The sequence below is a fragment of the Tamandua tetradactyla genome, chromosome 18, assembly GCF_023851605.1.
Source record: "Tamandua tetradactyla isolate mTamTet1 chromosome 18, mTamTet1.pri, whole genome shotgun sequence".
Lineage (NCBI taxonomy): Eukaryota > Metazoa > Chordata > Mammalia > Pilosa > Myrmecophagidae > Tamandua > Tamandua tetradactyla.
The window spans coordinates 20,829,889-20,846,575 of NC_135344.1; the positions used below are offsets into that span (position 1 = coordinate 20,829,889).

A 16,687-nucleotide genomic window follows, 5' to 3' on the forward strand; every position below is an offset into this window, starting at 1 on the left:
GAAGGAAGGTAGACCAGGAAATTTAAAGTGGGCGGGTTTATTTCTGCGCTCCCTGGCAGAGGTCACTGAATCCAACATGAAGAGAGGTGAGTCCGCGTGGGCTTTGGCGCTGGCAGGTTTTAAGGATGGAGGTCAGGTGATGACCGGAAGGGGTGGTTCATTAGTTCCGGAAGTCATGTTGGGAGGGGCGACACAGCCTTTGCAGCTCAAATTGCAGTGCCCTTCCCCGTTCCCCCGACCTAACACCCATCAAGAGACAAACAAATCGTGGTATATCTGTACAACAGAAGACTATTCTGCAATGAAAAGGAATGAACTTTGCTACACACAACAACATGGATGAATCTCAAAATAATTATGCATAGTGAAAGAAGCCGAGAAGAAAAGTATGTACGGTATGATTCCATTATTTAAACTCAAGAAAATGCAAATGAATCTATACCATATGATTCCATTTATTTAAGCTCTAGAAAATGCAACCACATCAGTGGTTGCTTTGGGGTAGGAAGATAAGGAAGGCTCAAAGGGACAGAGTACAAAGGGGTGCAAGAAAACCTTTGACATGCCTCAAGATATGCTCATATGGATGCATACATATGGAGATGTTCATTATGTTGACTGTTGTGATTTCATGGAGGTATACATATGTCAAAACGTATCAAATGGTATACTTTCAATATGTGTAGTTCATTGTATGTCTATTATACCTCAATAAAAATAGATTGTATGTGTTATATGTCAGACATTTTGCTAGGTGTTTTCATGAAGTATTCATTCTGAAAGTATCACTTGATAGGGGTAAAACAATCTTAGGAAAGAAAATGTACTTATAGATAAGTAGATATTCTATAGAGAGGAGTGGAAGAGAGGGAGAAAATGATGAATTTCCTTCATGATTCTTGGAGTAGGTGGGAGGAGTCTAGGTAGAAAAAAGGAAAAGATTATGTGACAGATGGTATTTTCCAACAATGGGCACGGTATTTCTTCTTATGATGTGGCACTGACATGCTTCCCTTTGAGATGTGGAGTCTATGTATCCTGATTTTCCATATTATGAAGCTTGTGCTTACCGTGGAAGTAATGCTGCATGACTTCCAAAGCTAAATCACAAAGAGCGATTCAGCTTGCACCTAGTTTTCTTGTGGTTCTTGTGATGGTTTCTTGTGAGGGTTAACTCTTGGAACCTGGCCCCCATGCTGTGAGGAAGCCCAAACTTCCTCTTCCTGAAAAAGGTCACACATCAAGGTTCTGGCTGACAGTTCCATCTGAGGTCTAGGGGAGAGCCAGACAGACTACCAGACGTGGGGGTGAGCCAGCCTTCAGAAGAGTATATTGCCTGGTCCTTGATCGCTGCCAACTTTGAATCTTCCCCAGATGTGGTGGAGCAGGGGCAAACTTATCATTAATTTGCCCTTTGGGAATTCCTGACCCACAGAATCTGTGAACATAGGAAAATGGTTGTTGTTTTACCTCACTAAGTCTGGGTTAGTTTAAGCACCAATGGCAACCAGGTGATAGGAAGGAAGTGAAGAAATGGAAATAAATAAAAGAGAAACTAGGATCCAGTCCTCCTGAAAAATTAGAAAAGGTTCTGTAGGTAGTATTAGTAGTTTTTGAGATTGTATACTCTGGGGGAAGCAGTCTAGGTCTCTCTGGGATGGGAAGTAGAGCCCTTGACATCCTGGGTCCCAGGAAGGTGGCCATAGTAGCTAAAGGATTTGTGTGGATGAATCTCCCTCGTCATGAACCACCTGACAACCCTAACACAACCAAGGGTATAAGCACACAAATGGGGAAGAATTTGCCAGTTTCCTGCCCCAGTTAAATCACTTTGTTCAGAATAGTTTCTGACTGAGTCTTATCAATTGATTTGTGCAGATGTTTCTGCTCCCCTCCAGCATGTAAATTACCAGCCAGCTGCTTTACCTGTTAACAACTACAATGACAAAAATGGCTGAATGACTTTACAGCTCCCTTGCCTAATCTGACCACGCTGCCTGCATTCTGAATGGTGGTGGCGATGTTTTCTTTTTAGAGGGACGGGCATTTGTGGTAAACTGTGGCAACGGAGAGAGAATTTTAAAACTCATTTTGGGAGAGGTGAAAATGGATCTCCTCTTCCATGCCGCTCACACTTCCTGCACTACCCCGTTCAACACCCTCCTGGGGACCAGAAGCTCCAGGAGAGGCTGTTCAGTCACTTCATGCCCAGTATCAGGGGGACCACATTTGCAGAATGTTGAGCATGATACTCCCTGTGGTTATGGTAACTGCTATTCCCAGTCCCAACACATACAACACAGAGGGAAACAGTTCCAAAATTATCTTCACAGCTAGTGGTGGGAAGGAAGAAAGTTATGGAGGTTGATTTGCTCACATTCCCATAATGGGTATGTTGTAGAGCCTAGTTTGGACCCAAGTTTAGGCCTTTTCTTTTGCTAAGTTTATTTATATTTACAGCCCACTTACCCTCAAATAGGGTATGTGAGAACTACTCTTTAGGCAAGAAAGGGTTAACATGCTGAAGGCTGAAGATGAGGATTCTTTCTTCTGATAGTTAACCAAGTAAGGAAGCACAAAAGTGTGCCCCTCTAGCTCCCAGGCCTTAATCTTTAGCCTTTTCACACATTTCTACCAGTCTGTCCTTTTTCTTGGAAAAGAAATTCACAATACTACTCTACTGCTGGGGTACCTTCCCTCCTGTCCCCCACCGCCCGCCTCCCCCATCCCTTGCCAAGCAAGTGGGCTGATAATGGATCTACATCTCATTTGTTTGAGAGTGATTGTACACCTGGACGGGCAACATCATTATCTGAGAACTTGTTGAAAGTGTAAATTTCCCTTGATCTACTGAGTAAAAAAATGCGGTGGTCCAATAAACTAAAGCTTAACAAGTCCTCTTAGATGATTCTCATACACATTAAAATTCGGAACCCCTGCTATACACCAAGGCTCTCAAAACTATCTTGTTCCCAACTTTGTTCTCAGTTTGTAAAATATTCTTTAGTAACAGGATGTTAAAGTAAAGATGATGTTCAGTCATCTACCAACTAAGCATTTATCAAGCACTTACTGGATGCCAAGGAATACACTAGCTGCTGCGGGCAAAGGGAGGATGAATATAATATGGCACCAGCCTTCTGTGAGCTCATCTAGAGTTGATGAGCTGAACATATGGGATTAACCAATAGAACAGAGATGAAAGTGGCATGGTGGCCCGATTCCTTGTTGGCCATGAACAACGCCCTCTCATAAAATAAAGGATATGGGCTAAATTCACATTGTACTGTTGATGTTATTAAACTCTCCTCTGCCTCTTTTTTTCAGATGGGGAAGGAAAAGCGTTCATTAAAGCTGTTGATTTGAACCATAGCATTTACCTGGTCTGTGACTGAAATAGAATGCACAGCCTCACATTTCTTTGCCATTATCTTTGCCTTGTGAATAAACCCAAGCCCCCGCCTAAGAACCTGAGACTTAGATCAGGATCACAAAAAAATCATCTTCTACTGGCTCAGCAATTAAACACATTTGCAATGACTCTCCCTTCTATTTAACTTTTATTAAAAGAAGTGCTAAGGTACTGAGATGCAGTACATCATATTTATTACCAAAATTATTAACAAATATACAAAATGTATACATGTAATTTTCTTACATCCATTCTCTATAATACTGATTTTTGTTCAAGTAGGTTATCTACAGTATGTAAACATCCCTTGGATTGACCTCACACAGATTAGGAAAGCCCTCTAACCCATGCTTTTATCAGATACTTCTTTTTTATTTGGCTTTCATTTGTAGCATCTAATCTTCACATTTGGCACATGGAAGAGACATCTACAGTGCAAAAGAGGCAGATTTTCTGGTTTCATTCCGGACAATTTTGCAGGGGCATAGTTAAAGAGCTGAGAGGAGAACAAGAGCACTCTAATTTTTGAAGGAGCTGGATTAGACGTAATGCCAACAAGTCCTGGTTCAGCCACTAAAAGAGCACAGTCAATGTCTCTTCCTTCTCCCACCCTCCCACCCATTCCCCATGCAAGGCCGATTCAGTTTTAACCTTGTCTCAAAAGGGTTGCAAGAAATTCCATCCACCCCAGAACAAGTAGGTTAACTTCACCGAGGAACCTGTTCCGTGGTTTGGTTCTGAGAAACATGTTCTTCTGCGTGGGTTGGTTTCGGCGGTTTGATGAGCCAACACAACTCTTAAAATGGAGTATAAAATAAGATTTTAAAAAAGGAAAAAAAAAAACCATAGTGAGAATAGAATTTTCCATCTGCTTTTTCAATTTTCACCTCTGCACTTAAGATCAGGGCATCTTCGTGGTGGTGAAGTGGCAAAGACCTGGGTAAACGTCAAAGAAAAACCAATACGCCCAGACATCCTGGACTCCAAGCCTTTGAATCCAGTGTCTAAGAACTAAAAGAAAAGGAAAGGAAAAAAAAAGTTGTAGATTCTGCCTTCCTCTTCCTCTGTTTCTTTTTGATTAACTTAATCTAATCAAGTAAAGCTGATCCCGAGAGAGCTCTGTCCCTCCTGCTCACCCCCATTCACGCTCTCCAGCACAGTATTGCTCTTGTGGGTAGCGGCACCTCGTCGGTCCGCGAAGCATCTGCCGGGAACGCGCCAGGCTTGGCCCACGTGCCTCCCGGCTTCCGTCACCACAGGGGCGCGGGCCCCTCCGACGCCCCGTACAATTCCGCCAGCTTCCGGAAACGCGGCCCCCAGTCCGTCAGGAAGTCGAAGCTCTGCTCTGAGTCCGACGTGGCTGATTGCAGGGAGCTCAGCGAGCCGGCTATGGAGCCATCCCCCTCGAACATGTACGTCTGGAGGGAATCGAAGGGTGGGGCCCACAGGTCCATGTCGGCCTCATAGAGCTTGGCCAGCACGTAGCTGTGGACTGTGCTGTTCACCGCGCACGACTGAGGCACGTAGCGGGACAGGCTCTCAATCTCTGGCAGCATGTCCTGCCGCGTCTTGGGGGTGGCTCCTGTCTGCGCCTCCCGGGGGTTCCACATGGCGGCGATGTCAAAGGCCTCCGTGTCTTCCTCGCCGCCGCCCTCGTCGTCGTACCGTACGATATTCTCATGGATATTTTCTTCGTCATCAATGATATAGGGCTGTTTCCGATGCCGCCGCATGGACAAAATGAGAAGCACCAACACTGCCGGAAATAAAGAGTACAGGGTATTTACCAGTGAGAATTGGTGGTGGGTGCCATGGATAGAAATATTCTCGACTAACCAAAGATACGGCAAGCATCATTTTACTAAATGGAGAGCTCAGAGATAGCATTTGTATATTTTAAACCACGAGGAGTTTTATCTTAAGGCTACCTCGTTCTCTTTCTGCCCTGTCAGATTGACTGAAAAACAGGACTATAAATACATGGAGATAAAGGCTTAGTAGTTTGTCGGCAAAATCCTGTGTTTTTTTCTAGTAGTTTAATTAGAAGAAGTTGCACTTCAAGTTTCCGTGTTAATGTGCTGATTTCAAATAGTGTGTTTGCCTGTGTGTTTGTGTGTACGTGGGTACAGTCAATCACCCAATCAATATAAAGTCCCATTAACAGAACACATCATTGAGTTAGATATTCTAAGGAGCAGGTCATGTTCTCTGACTATATAATGATGAATATACATTTCTTTTATAATGTGGAAATCTTAATGTAGGTGGAATCTTGTTTTCTTACGTAGGGTTTTACTCAAAAGATATATTCATTTTGATGCATAGTCATGCAGACTTATGTGCCAAATATGAGACAAAGTCATCATCTTTTGTATGTCTTCCAAAAAGAAAAAAAAAAAAAAGAGCATAAATGTCCTTTGTCTAACAATCTCAGAAAAGCCTTCCATGAGAGAGATGGTTGTGGCTTTCTGGATCCAAAGGTGTTCATGCAAGGGTGGAAATGAGCGGTGACATTTTGTATACTCATCATGGTACCAAATAAACACTGCACTGTTAGAAATGGGATAAAATTGTATCCCAACAAATGCATTTACCCCCCCTAGGATATGTTCACTGGGGTTTAAAGGAAAGATAGCGATAATCCTATTGAGCTGTTTATCTCCCTGACTGAAAACGTTTTCCAGGAAGTGTGTTGAGATTTTAGCTATAGAACTGCTATTGATTTTTTTTTCTGGTGTGCTTTGTTATAGCTGGTGAGCGGTGACAGCTTGACAACACTGCAGAATAAGACCCCAGTTTACTGAAAGAGAAAAAAAAAATTGAGTACAGTCTTGTGCGCAGTAGGAGATTAAGGCATGACTAAGAAAAACTCACAGGGATAACTTTTCTTAATTGTGAATGCAGAATGAGCTCTTTGTAAGTTGCAATTAAAGTTGTTAATATCTAATATTTTCCCCAGTGTCTTGGGAGACAAGATGCACACATGAAAATAATTATATACTCACACATTTTTTGTGAGTACAAAAGTAGAAGGCATGGACGACAAGGAAAGTGGGATTTCATAGAAAGAAACTAATGGGGCTTTAAGGAAGTGGGAGGTTCAACAGGGCATTGAAGCTGGAGTGTGATTTGGATGGATGTAGGTTGGAGAACTGCATTCAAAGTGAATATGGCATGTTTGTAGGATTCAGGAAACAGTGACTAAACCCTAAAAAAATACTAGGCGGTATGCTAGGCACTTGGGAAACAAAGTTGAAGATGACATGGTTTCCATTCTTATGACCTTGAAATCTAAGGAGATTATAGACACACTAAAATTAATTGATACAAGTCAGACAGTGATAGAGGCTGTCATAGAGTTACAAGTATTGATAAGAGAGTTCAGAGGCAAGGCCATTCGGTTCTGTCTGGGGAAGTGGGAAAGGCGTCACAGAAGTGGCAAAGGAGTAGTAGGTTGGAAAATGCTAGGAAGCAAAATTAGAGAAGTATTTGAGTACCTGCTGGAGAGAATTCTGACTGTGATGGAGAAGTAAGTAGTTTATAGAACTGTCCATCTCTTGAAAAATAAAGATTGCTATGCATCGTATCTTTTAGGCAATCAGATTTAAATAATAAGTATTGCATAATGCCCTGAAAATCAGATTTTGAGAAAAATGATAGTATTTAGCTGAAAGGCTTCCTGGATAGAAGAGTATCAATTTTAAAGATTTTTATTTCTTTGAGGCACTATAGGCATAGTGCATAGTACATAGCGCCTGTGAAATTTTCTAGAAATTAGATACATATATGAGACTTGGGAAAAAAATTAATGTTCATTTAATTGTCCACAAAATAAAATATGGTATTTTGAAACAAATAACTGCAATTCAAATCTTAACATGAGTTTATGAATTATATTTAATATAGGATGTGTGCATGCATTCTATGTTTGCTAATTGTAGATTGGGGACTAAAGCAATGAGGATTTTACAACGGTTTTGCTCAGTTTAGCTTCTGGAAAAAAGATCTTATTTGCAATGGTCAAAAGACAAGGCATAATTGCTTTGGGAATGGCAAAATAATTGCTCCTTGCGCACATCACTTCTAACTGTGAGTCTCCTCCAGGTCAGCCTCTTTAAATCAGTCTTTCTGTACTGACGACTTCTGCTTTTTGTGGGTCAGGGTGAGCTTATAACTTTGGTGTTGTTCAGATGAAGAAATTCCAAGCCTGGAAATTTCTTCTAGGAGCAAGTTTCTTTAAAGGCCTCTTGCAGTTTGTCCCGTTCTGCACTCAAGGACTCCCATTGCCACCTTAAGGACATTCAGGGAATTGCAGGAAGGTTTTATTTTCCAAACAGACAGGGAATAGAAACCGTAACAATTTTCTCTGATGCTAGGGATCTAAGGACTCAGAAAGGTTATTTATTTTTACTTGTCTCCCTTCATATAGGACTGAACTGACACAACAAAATTAAACTACATGTTGTAATTAAAAATGTTTTTTTGAGAGGCATATTCCACACACCTACCTAAAAATTCATCCATATGCAGATATTTCAGTCAAAACTTCTTTCTTTTGGTCCAATTCAGTCTCTTGGTGGAGAAATGACATGGAATCCTAGCTGTCTGCTTGGCTATTCTAATTTAAATTTCAGATACTCTAATTTATCCTGTATAGAAAGCTAGTATTTTTTTAATATTGAGTTATATTATTATTTTTATTAATTTTTTATTGATAAATCTTATCACACAAACATTCCATACATGGTGTACAATCATATATTGATTAATATCATTATTTATGAAGTATTTTCTCTAAGCAAGATATGTGTGCTGTGGATTAATTCAGTCGAAAGAGATAGGTTACAGATATTTTCTTAGTTTCAAGATGACTTAGTTTTTGTTTCTTTTTTTGAGCGTGGAGTTGGAAAAAAATTGCATGTATGACTTTATGTACAAAGATGCTGGTAAGTGGGATGGCTGCTTTTGCAGTATGATTTGAAGGAAGGAAGGGCCCCCTAATCCAATAGCACTCTTCCACTAACCTTTTTATTTCACCAGTAGAGGCAGACTGGTTCCTGTTCTGTCACTGCTCCTTGTTAGATGGCCACAGTGCCTGGGAGGAGTGTTAAGGGCCCAAACAGCTTATTCCCTTAGAAATCCATGTGGTTTACTCCATCACTTAAAATCTCTACTCCAATCCGTGAGATGTTCCCTGATTCCCCCTATTTAAATTCCCCCCTTCTGCCCCCCAGGATACTCCAACCCTCTTTCCTGCTCTGTAACATTGTCACCATCTGCTGTGTCATTTGTGTGTCTATTGCCTGTCTCCCACATGGGAATGTACATCCCTTGATGGTAGGGATTTTAGTATTTTTTTGTTCACTGCTATCTCTACCACTTGACTAGTGCCTAATACAAGAGGGCTCTATAACTACCTGTTAAATGAATGAATTGTTTTAGAAGATACTCATATGAGCAAAGGACAAAGGAAATGGATATTTTGATACAAGGAGAGTAAGAGTAAGGAGGTCAGATTAGAGTACAGTGAAGGAAGGCTTGCATGAAATAATTTGCAATAGTCAGCAGTCTTGCAGTGGCATGAAAGCACTGGGAAGGTGGAATGAAGGAAGGGAGAGAAGAATTTTATGAAGGAGAGCAGAGCTCTGAAGTGGAGGTGGGAACTTGGCAGAATTCGAGCTTATTTATAATTTTGCTCAGGTATTGCTCTGTTACTTGGTACATTTGAAGTCCTTTTGCTTCAGCAGCACTTTCTCCTTAAGCATGTCCTGAGATATCCTTGCTTAGGAATCATGAGCTCTTTTAGGAACTGTATCTAATGCTTTATTCTGTTAAACACCTCATTGCCTGGCACGGTGCCTGGCATGATGACAGGCAGCTTGGGGACACCATGATATCAAATAATGACAACAGGGGCACCTATTCCCAGAAAACCATGAGCATGAACTTAAAACAGAGAGATGGCATCGAAAGCTACCACTGACTCAGAAAGTCAAAGACGATCTATCTGGGGTCTGGGAATCTTTCTGGAACTGGAGTATTGGCTAAAAGGCACAGAATCTGATTTCCAGCTGCCATGGACATAGGAATGAATAGTCTGTGATCTGGAAGCGGTTTGAGACCAGGTGGCAGGATACACCTGATGCGTTTCTAGATGAGATTAGTGACTTCCTACCATAGCTTTGTTCTGAGGCTCAGTTCAACCACGTAGCAAGTCATTTTCCTTCCCAGAGCTACTTTTATAGCGTTGCTAGAGCAGAATTTACTTTCCGGGTAAAGTGAATAAGGGGTGAATGAAAGTGTCTAGCACAGTGTGTTGAACACAGAGCACTCAGTGTTGATTCCTTCCTGCCCACTCCCATGCACAGAAAGTCAGGTATATCCTGTTTCCTCTCTCAAGCCTAAGTTCAAGCACAGTTTGCTTCCTAGACTAGTGGTGCCTTTTTATGTTAGTAATAATGTTCACAAGTTTTCAGAAGGGAAGAGAGGTGTCATTCCCTCTCCTGATCATAGTAGTCTAGAGGCCATTGTGTTAGGGCACCCCACAGGACTGCTCAGAGTAGATCTCTTGGTATTGCCCTACTCAGTGGCTTGTGATTCCAGAATATAGGGATGAACAGTTAGGAGAAGGCGGGACCCCAGAGGCACGGGGATGCACAGTGTATGTACTGCCTCATGTCAGAACTGGTTCTTCCTCATTACTTTGGGCCTGACACTTAACCAATTTGTGCTTTGGCTAGTATTTATCTGAGACAAAGGGGTTAGAAGAGGTGATCACCATCTTGTCCAAAACTGTATTTTCGGTTCTATGATGTTAAAATGAACTTGCTTTGTTCTGAAGTAAATTCTGTGAAGGCTGGGACTTGTCTGTCTTGTTAAGACCAGTCCCTAGCACATTGCCCCAGCACTGAATAGCTGTATTAGTGAATAGGAAGGGAGCCACTTACCTAAGAGGACAAAGATGCAAGCCAGGATGGCGATGAGGGCACCCCGGCTCAAACTGACTGGGAGCATGTAGGCCTCGGGGCTGCAGGACATAACATGGCCGCCGTCGTCACAGCTGCACACCTGGATCGTCAGCGTGCTTGTGCTGCTCAGCTCTGGCTGCCCGTTGTCTGCTATCAGGATGGGCAGGTAGAAGACACTCTGCTCCTGCTGCCGGAAGCCAGACCTCCTGGTTAGAATCCGGGCAGTGTTATCTGAAGAAGGGATGGGTTCCAGGATTGAAACAGGGAAGAGGAAACATGAGAGGGATGAAGAAAATGGAAGAACTGACAAGCAAAATTAATGTCTTGGATTGAGGTAAGCAAAGTGGCAAAAGCAGCAAGTAGGAAGGAGAGATAGGGATAGAAGAGCATTTCCTGGAGGTGTTTACCTGCAACCGTAGCAGGTTTTGCCTGGATCAGCATTTGGATCCAGAAAACAAGATTTTTGCTTACTTCTAGACAAAACCCTGAGGCCTAGGAAAGAAACCTTTTTAGAGTTTGTTTTACCGTTTGTGATATAAAGTACCTGGGGTTAACTGTTTGGCTTCAGATCTAACTAAAATGTCTCCAGGAAAGCTTGACAGAACTGAACAATCACTGACGACTTGTGGTCTCTGTTTGTTACTGCTCAGCAGCTTTCAAAACCCTGGTTTCTACTTTGTGCCTCCAGGACAAGAATGCTGAGGAGTCCTTGTCATTGTGGCAGATTGCTTATTTTTGCCACTTTCCACTTTGGCTGGAATGAATGCCTTTTGCTGTTTTCTTTCATGCCTCTGAAACGCAGTTGCCAGTTCCTTCCGTGCTTTTTAATAGCATGCACATTTAGCAGAACCTTATTTGAAATTCCCTAATCACATGACACACCCCGTTATTCCCCCCTACTTGGTGCTCTGAGCTTAAGCAGTTAATATGAACTTGGTGAAAATTTGTCCCTGATCAGCAATACTAGTTCCTCCCTGTCCCTTCACATATGCATGCACACACACACACACACACACACACACACACACACGCACATACGCACAGTTTTAAAGGGAATTAGCCAAATTATTTCTACAAAGCTACTGTGTGTGTTTGCATACATTTATATTTGCCTAATATCGTGGTCTAGATTTTTAATTTTTTAAATCTGTATTCTCAAATTTCCTTGAGTGTGTTTGAATTCTAAAGCAGACATTTTTTTTTTTCTGGTGAGTTGCAGTAAATTCTGCTGAAATCACTTATTTATTTTCATCACATAGTTGTGTATTCATCATCATGATCATTTCTTAGAACATTTGCATCAATTCAGAAAAAGAAATAAAAAGGAAACAGAAAAAAATTCATATATACCGTACCCCTTACCCCTCCCTTTCATTGATCACTAGCATTTCAATCTACTAAATTTATTTTAACATTTGTTCCCCCTATTATTTATTTATTTTTAATCCATATGTTTTACTCATCTGTCCGTAAGGTAGATAAAAGAAGCATCAGACGTAAGGTTTTCACAATCACGCAGTCATATTGCGAAAGCTGTATCATTATATAATCATCTTCCAGAAACATGGCTACTGGAACCACAGCTCTACATTTTCAGGCAGTTCCCTCCAGCCTCTCTGCTATGCCTTAACTAAAAAGGTGATATCTATTTAATGTATAAGAATAACCTCCAGGATAACCTCTCGACTCTGTTTGGAACCTCTCAGCCATTGACACTTTATATTGTCTCATTTCTCTCTTCCCCCTTTTGGTCGAGAAGGTTTTCTCAATCCCTTGGTGCTGAGTCCCAGCTTATTCTAGGATTTCTGTCCCATGTTGCCAGGAAGGTCCACACCCCTGGGAGTCATGTCCCGTGTAGAGATGGGGAGGGCAGTTAGTTTGCTTGTTGTGTTGGCTGAAAGAGAGAGGCCGCATCTAAGCAACAAAAGAGCTTCTCTTGGGGGTGACTCTTAGGTAAAGAAGACATATTTTTGCAATGCTCAAGTTATTTTCAGCAGAGGAATAATTTGAGAGATGTGGTAAGATATACAGGAAATATAAGCCTCCCTCAAAGTTACTATATTTCAAGCAGAAGGAAGATTCTTTGGATGTGTTTTGTATTGCACAAGAGTCTAGAACTTCACAAAAATTCTGGGAGCCTAACCAAAGGAAACAATGACCATCAAGTATTTCTGATTCTCCTTCCCTTCCTGAATATAGGAAGGATTATACCTTGCTATTCTCTTGAAGGTAGGCATGTCTCTGTGATTTGCTTTGTTGATGAAATTAAGCAAAAGTAATCTGTGTCAGCTCAAGGCAGAAACATATAAGAGCCTCTGTGTGATTCTCCTTGCTCTTTTACCTTTCTGAGGTAATTGGGTTGTAGATCCACGCAGTTTGAGGCACATGGTAGATGACTACCCTGAGTCACTTAGATCTGAAGTGGGCTTTATGAGAGCAAGAAATTAACTTCACTTGGGTTATGCCACTGAGATTTGGTGGTGTTCGTTGTGTGGCATAGCCTAGCCTATTGTAATACATTTTCCCTCAATCTATTTTTCTTCTTTCTTCTCTTTCTCCTACCTCTGCATGGTAGCAGCTGTTGTTTTTTGAGTGCTGATATGCCAGGTACTTCTATTTTATATGCATTAACTCTTCACAGTAACTTGGTGAGATAGTGATGATCTCATCCTTTCATAGTGATCAGTATCTGAAGTCACTCACCTAGTTAGTACCATCAGGAATTTGAACCCTGGTCTCTCTGACTCCAAAGCATATACTCCTTCCATTGTGCTATATAATCTTTCATGTAGTTTAAAAACATTACTGTGAAAAATTTATCCAGCTAATCTAAATCTCTTCCTGATTTGGCACAGGCTTCTTTCCTCTTATTTTCTTCTCAGTAGAGAAAAATAACAATTGGTTGCCAATTTGAGGATTATATTTAATATTTCCACCTACCACACAATCCACCCGCCTGTTTGCTAGACTTAAAAGCTGAGTACTATTATTAACTCTGCTTCATAGTCTGAAATTTTTCATTTTTTTTTAGAAACCAGATTTTCCTCTAGACAGAAATATTTTAAAATTTTGTTTTTTTGGTTTCATGCAGGCTTGGTCATAAGACTTAGAAAAACTGACCAGAGCTGGATTGCATAAAAGAATTTTGTCATACCTACTACTGTATTATGTATTTCTTGATCTCATGATTATTTAAGATGTAAGAATATCACATTAGTGAACCCAGTCCTGGAAGGGGTTTGTCATTTAGTAGCCACTATGAAAATTTGTGAACACAGTGACTAGAGCTCTAGTACCCATTTAGAACTAGCGTTTGTGGAGAGATCACAGAGAGATTTTTTTCTTTTTTCTTGTGGCTAAAGTAGGACCTAACTTCTAATCCCAGTCATAATGCTTTCTCACTTTCTTTTCTTTCCTTTTCTTATCTATAAAATAGGACAGTGAGAATCAGATGGGTTAGTAACTTCCTTACAAACCTTACAGGCTTATTATAAATATGACAAGGTTTGGGAAAATGCTTTTGATATTATAAAGTGCTTTTTCATAAAATACTTTTATGAAGTATTACAATCTTTTTCATAAAGTTTTGGGGATAGAAAGTGAAAAAAAGACTTTACTTGAGATAGTACCCTATTATGTTGTGAAAGAACATCATATTTTGGGCAGGGAGTAGGGGACTTGACAGTAGATCCACATGTCACATCTTGGTCAATCTTAGAGTTTGAATGAGCCTCAGTAAAGGGACCTTGTGGGATAAATTGTCATGAGGAGATTAAGAATTCATTCTTTCTGGGGAAGCTGTGTTGACTTCTGTTTTGGGAAATCAACCAAGAGATGAATCATTTCTTTTTATAGTCTTCATGTTCTAGTAGCCCATCTTTTTAAGGTTTAGCTCCGTGAATTTGTGCCCAGTCATCTTCAAGAAATTTGTAGCATTTTGTTGCATATTGTTTCAGTATTGATTCTGATAAATGCCAGTATGAAGGAGGAGAGTGAAAGCCTAAAATTTGAAAAAAACAATATAATGTGTTATTTATAACTCCCCAGGGTTTCCTTTGTAAAACCACTTCTGAGAAGGCTAGACCTAAAACCACTGTTTTCAGAAAGAGTTTCTCTGTGAAGCTGAAAACGAATAGTTCAAAACTTTGACCTTGTAAAAATCTTAGGATACTTAATTATAGTATTTCTGCAGTTACAGCTATAATAGTCCTTCCAGACTTATCACAGCAATTTTATGATAGCATGTAAAAGGTCAAAGGGAAGACTTGGAAGAAACCTCCCCATTTAAAAGAAAACAGTTTTGAGATTCTCAAGTTTCTTAGCAGAGGAAAGTGGTGTGGAATTGAATTAATTTTTTAAGTCTTTAGGTCTCAAATACTTGATGTTTGAGACTGAGGTCAGTCATGCATAATCATGAGTTTTTGTTATCCTTTGTTTAGATTGTTATAAAGTGGAAATTAACTTTTTTTTTTTTAAAGAATTGGAATGAAAATGAGACTGAAGCCCTGAGAAGTGATGACTTCCCCAAGGCCAGATAGCTAGTTGGTAGCAGAATTAGCAACAGAAGGGGTCTGTTTGACAGATTTAAATTATTTTTTCCATTGCGTTGACCTTTCTTTGGAGCAAATCATCTGGCTAGAGAACAAAAGTCTCTCATTTTCCCATCTGTGCCCCAAGAGAAGTGTGCTATGTCTATAACCTTAAAATCCTTAGTGCAGGTCCGAGTGCTTATTGGAGAAGAGATGTCTGGAAATCTGTTTCAGCAAAGCTGTAGTGGGGAACACTTTCTGGAATAAGGAGCCCCATATTGCTGAGTCTTTTTAACTTATTCTAAAGGAATAAAGTTCTTTCAGTGCTGAAACTGCCATGTATTTTCCTATATTTGCTCTTTGCTATCTCTATAATTTATCCTTTGTCTCCTTTTTTTTTTTCACATGGGCAGGAACCGGGAAACGAACCCGGGTCCTCTGGCATCGCAGGGAAGCGTTCCTGCCTGCTGAGCCACCGTGGCCCGCCCTGTCTCCTTTTTGTTCTGAGACCTTTTCACTGTTTTCCCTCCCTCTCTACTCCTTGCTTAGAAATGTCTCCTCAGGTTTTTCTCTTTATCTAGGTTACTTTCTATCATTTTGTCAGATTTTTCCTGTTACAGAATATGTGTGGGAATGAAGAAAGGAGTGCCTCTGGTGCTTCACACAGAGCAGGCACCCAGTAAACATCTGTCAATGGTGTGAAAGTTTTAGAGTCAGGAGAGGACATTGTCTTTGATGTTCTGAAGCAATAATGACCTCCCCGCTTTTACAGAGCAGGTGACCTTTGACATTCTTTGCATGGTACAGTAACCAAAAATATTCAACCCAAGTGGTAGCAAGGCATGGAAAGCCAACCATCCACTGATTACCTTGATTGTCCCTTACGGTGAAGTTAGGGTTGCTGGAAGCCTCGGGAGCAATGCTGTAGTAGAAGCGCTGACCTGCGCTTGGGTCATCTTGGTCCACCGCACTCACTGTCTGGATCAGCTAAGGGAGGGACATGAATCAGGGAGTTGGAGTCAGAGGAAGAAGCTTCAGGGCCCTTGTTGCATACATTATACAACACAGGGTTTAACTTGGCTTTATTTTGTTGGGCCTGGGTACATTAATAGGCACAGGGTAAATTTTACTTAAGCATCTCTGAGGTTAGGCATTAACATAACTTGTGCTCTCACACCCAGCCTAGCCATTTTTAGGTACTCTAAATAGAAGACTTTGAGTAAAAGGGTTGTGGGGGAAGGGTCAAAAAGTGCTGCTTTGTCCCCCCAGTTTTTCTTGCTTCTAGCCCACCTATTTAACCTTATCATTTAAGTTAATTTTTCAGGGTTAAATTCCTATGTCTGGGAAAACCCTATTTAAAATTACCATTATGTGGGAGGAGAACAAGCAGGCATAGCAGCAGTGGCTGTGTCAGATCAACAGAAAACAGATCTACAGGAATGAGTCACAGGGCAGAAGCAGTTTGTTTGGGGTGTTTGTAGAGTGAAGCTAAAAAAGATTTAGAACCCAAGACCCCCTGGGGTTGGATACATAGACAAGGCTAGAGTCAGAAGCTCTAGGGGTGGAGAGAGCAAGAGGTGGGGTGGTTCCTCTTGAGCTCTTTGGCCAAAGTTTTGCCTTTTCCACAATGCTTGTAAAAAAAACAGAAGGCTGCTGCAGTGGTTGTGGAGACTGTGATGAAAAAGTCGTTAAAGAAGCAGCGTGAACTAGACCATTGCCATAGCAGCAGATGATAGACTGTGGGAGAAAGAGAAAAGGCGTAGAGCCGGTGGTTTCCT

The 16,687-nt window shown here is 41.0% G+C and overlaps 1 protein-coding gene and 1 long non-coding RNA gene across 7 annotated transcripts in view; one reads left to right on the forward strand and one right to left on the reverse strand.

Annotated features, from left to right (window-relative positions):
- Positions 1-4,039: 4,039 nt before the first annotated feature.
- Positions 4,040-16,687, reverse strand: part of CDH20 (cadherin 20) — a 252,220-nt gene continuing 239,572 nt past the window's right edge. For all 3 annotated transcript variants that reach the window (XM_077135323.1, XM_077135322.1, XM_077135324.1), the window contains 3 exons: positions 15,779-15,896; positions 10,360-10,611; positions 4,040-5,168 (listed from right to left, as the gene is read on the reverse strand). In XM_077135323.1, the coding sequence (XP_076991438.1) occupies positions 4,663-5,168; positions 10,360-10,611; positions 15,779-15,896 (876 nt within the window). In that variant the 3' untranslated portion in view covers positions 4,040-4,662. The remainder of the gene's footprint in view (positions 5,169-10,359; positions 10,612-15,778; positions 15,897-16,687) is intronic.
- The window catches only part of LOC143662000 (uncharacterized), a 168,645-nt gene continuing 156,679 nt past the window's right edge, over positions 4,722-16,687 (forward strand). For all 4 annotated transcript variants that reach the window (XR_013165072.1, XR_013165071.1, XR_013165074.1 and 1 more), the window contains exon 1: positions 4,722-4,824. This is a non-coding gene — a long non-coding RNA (uncharacterized LOC143662000). The remainder of the gene's footprint in view (positions 4,825-16,687) is intronic.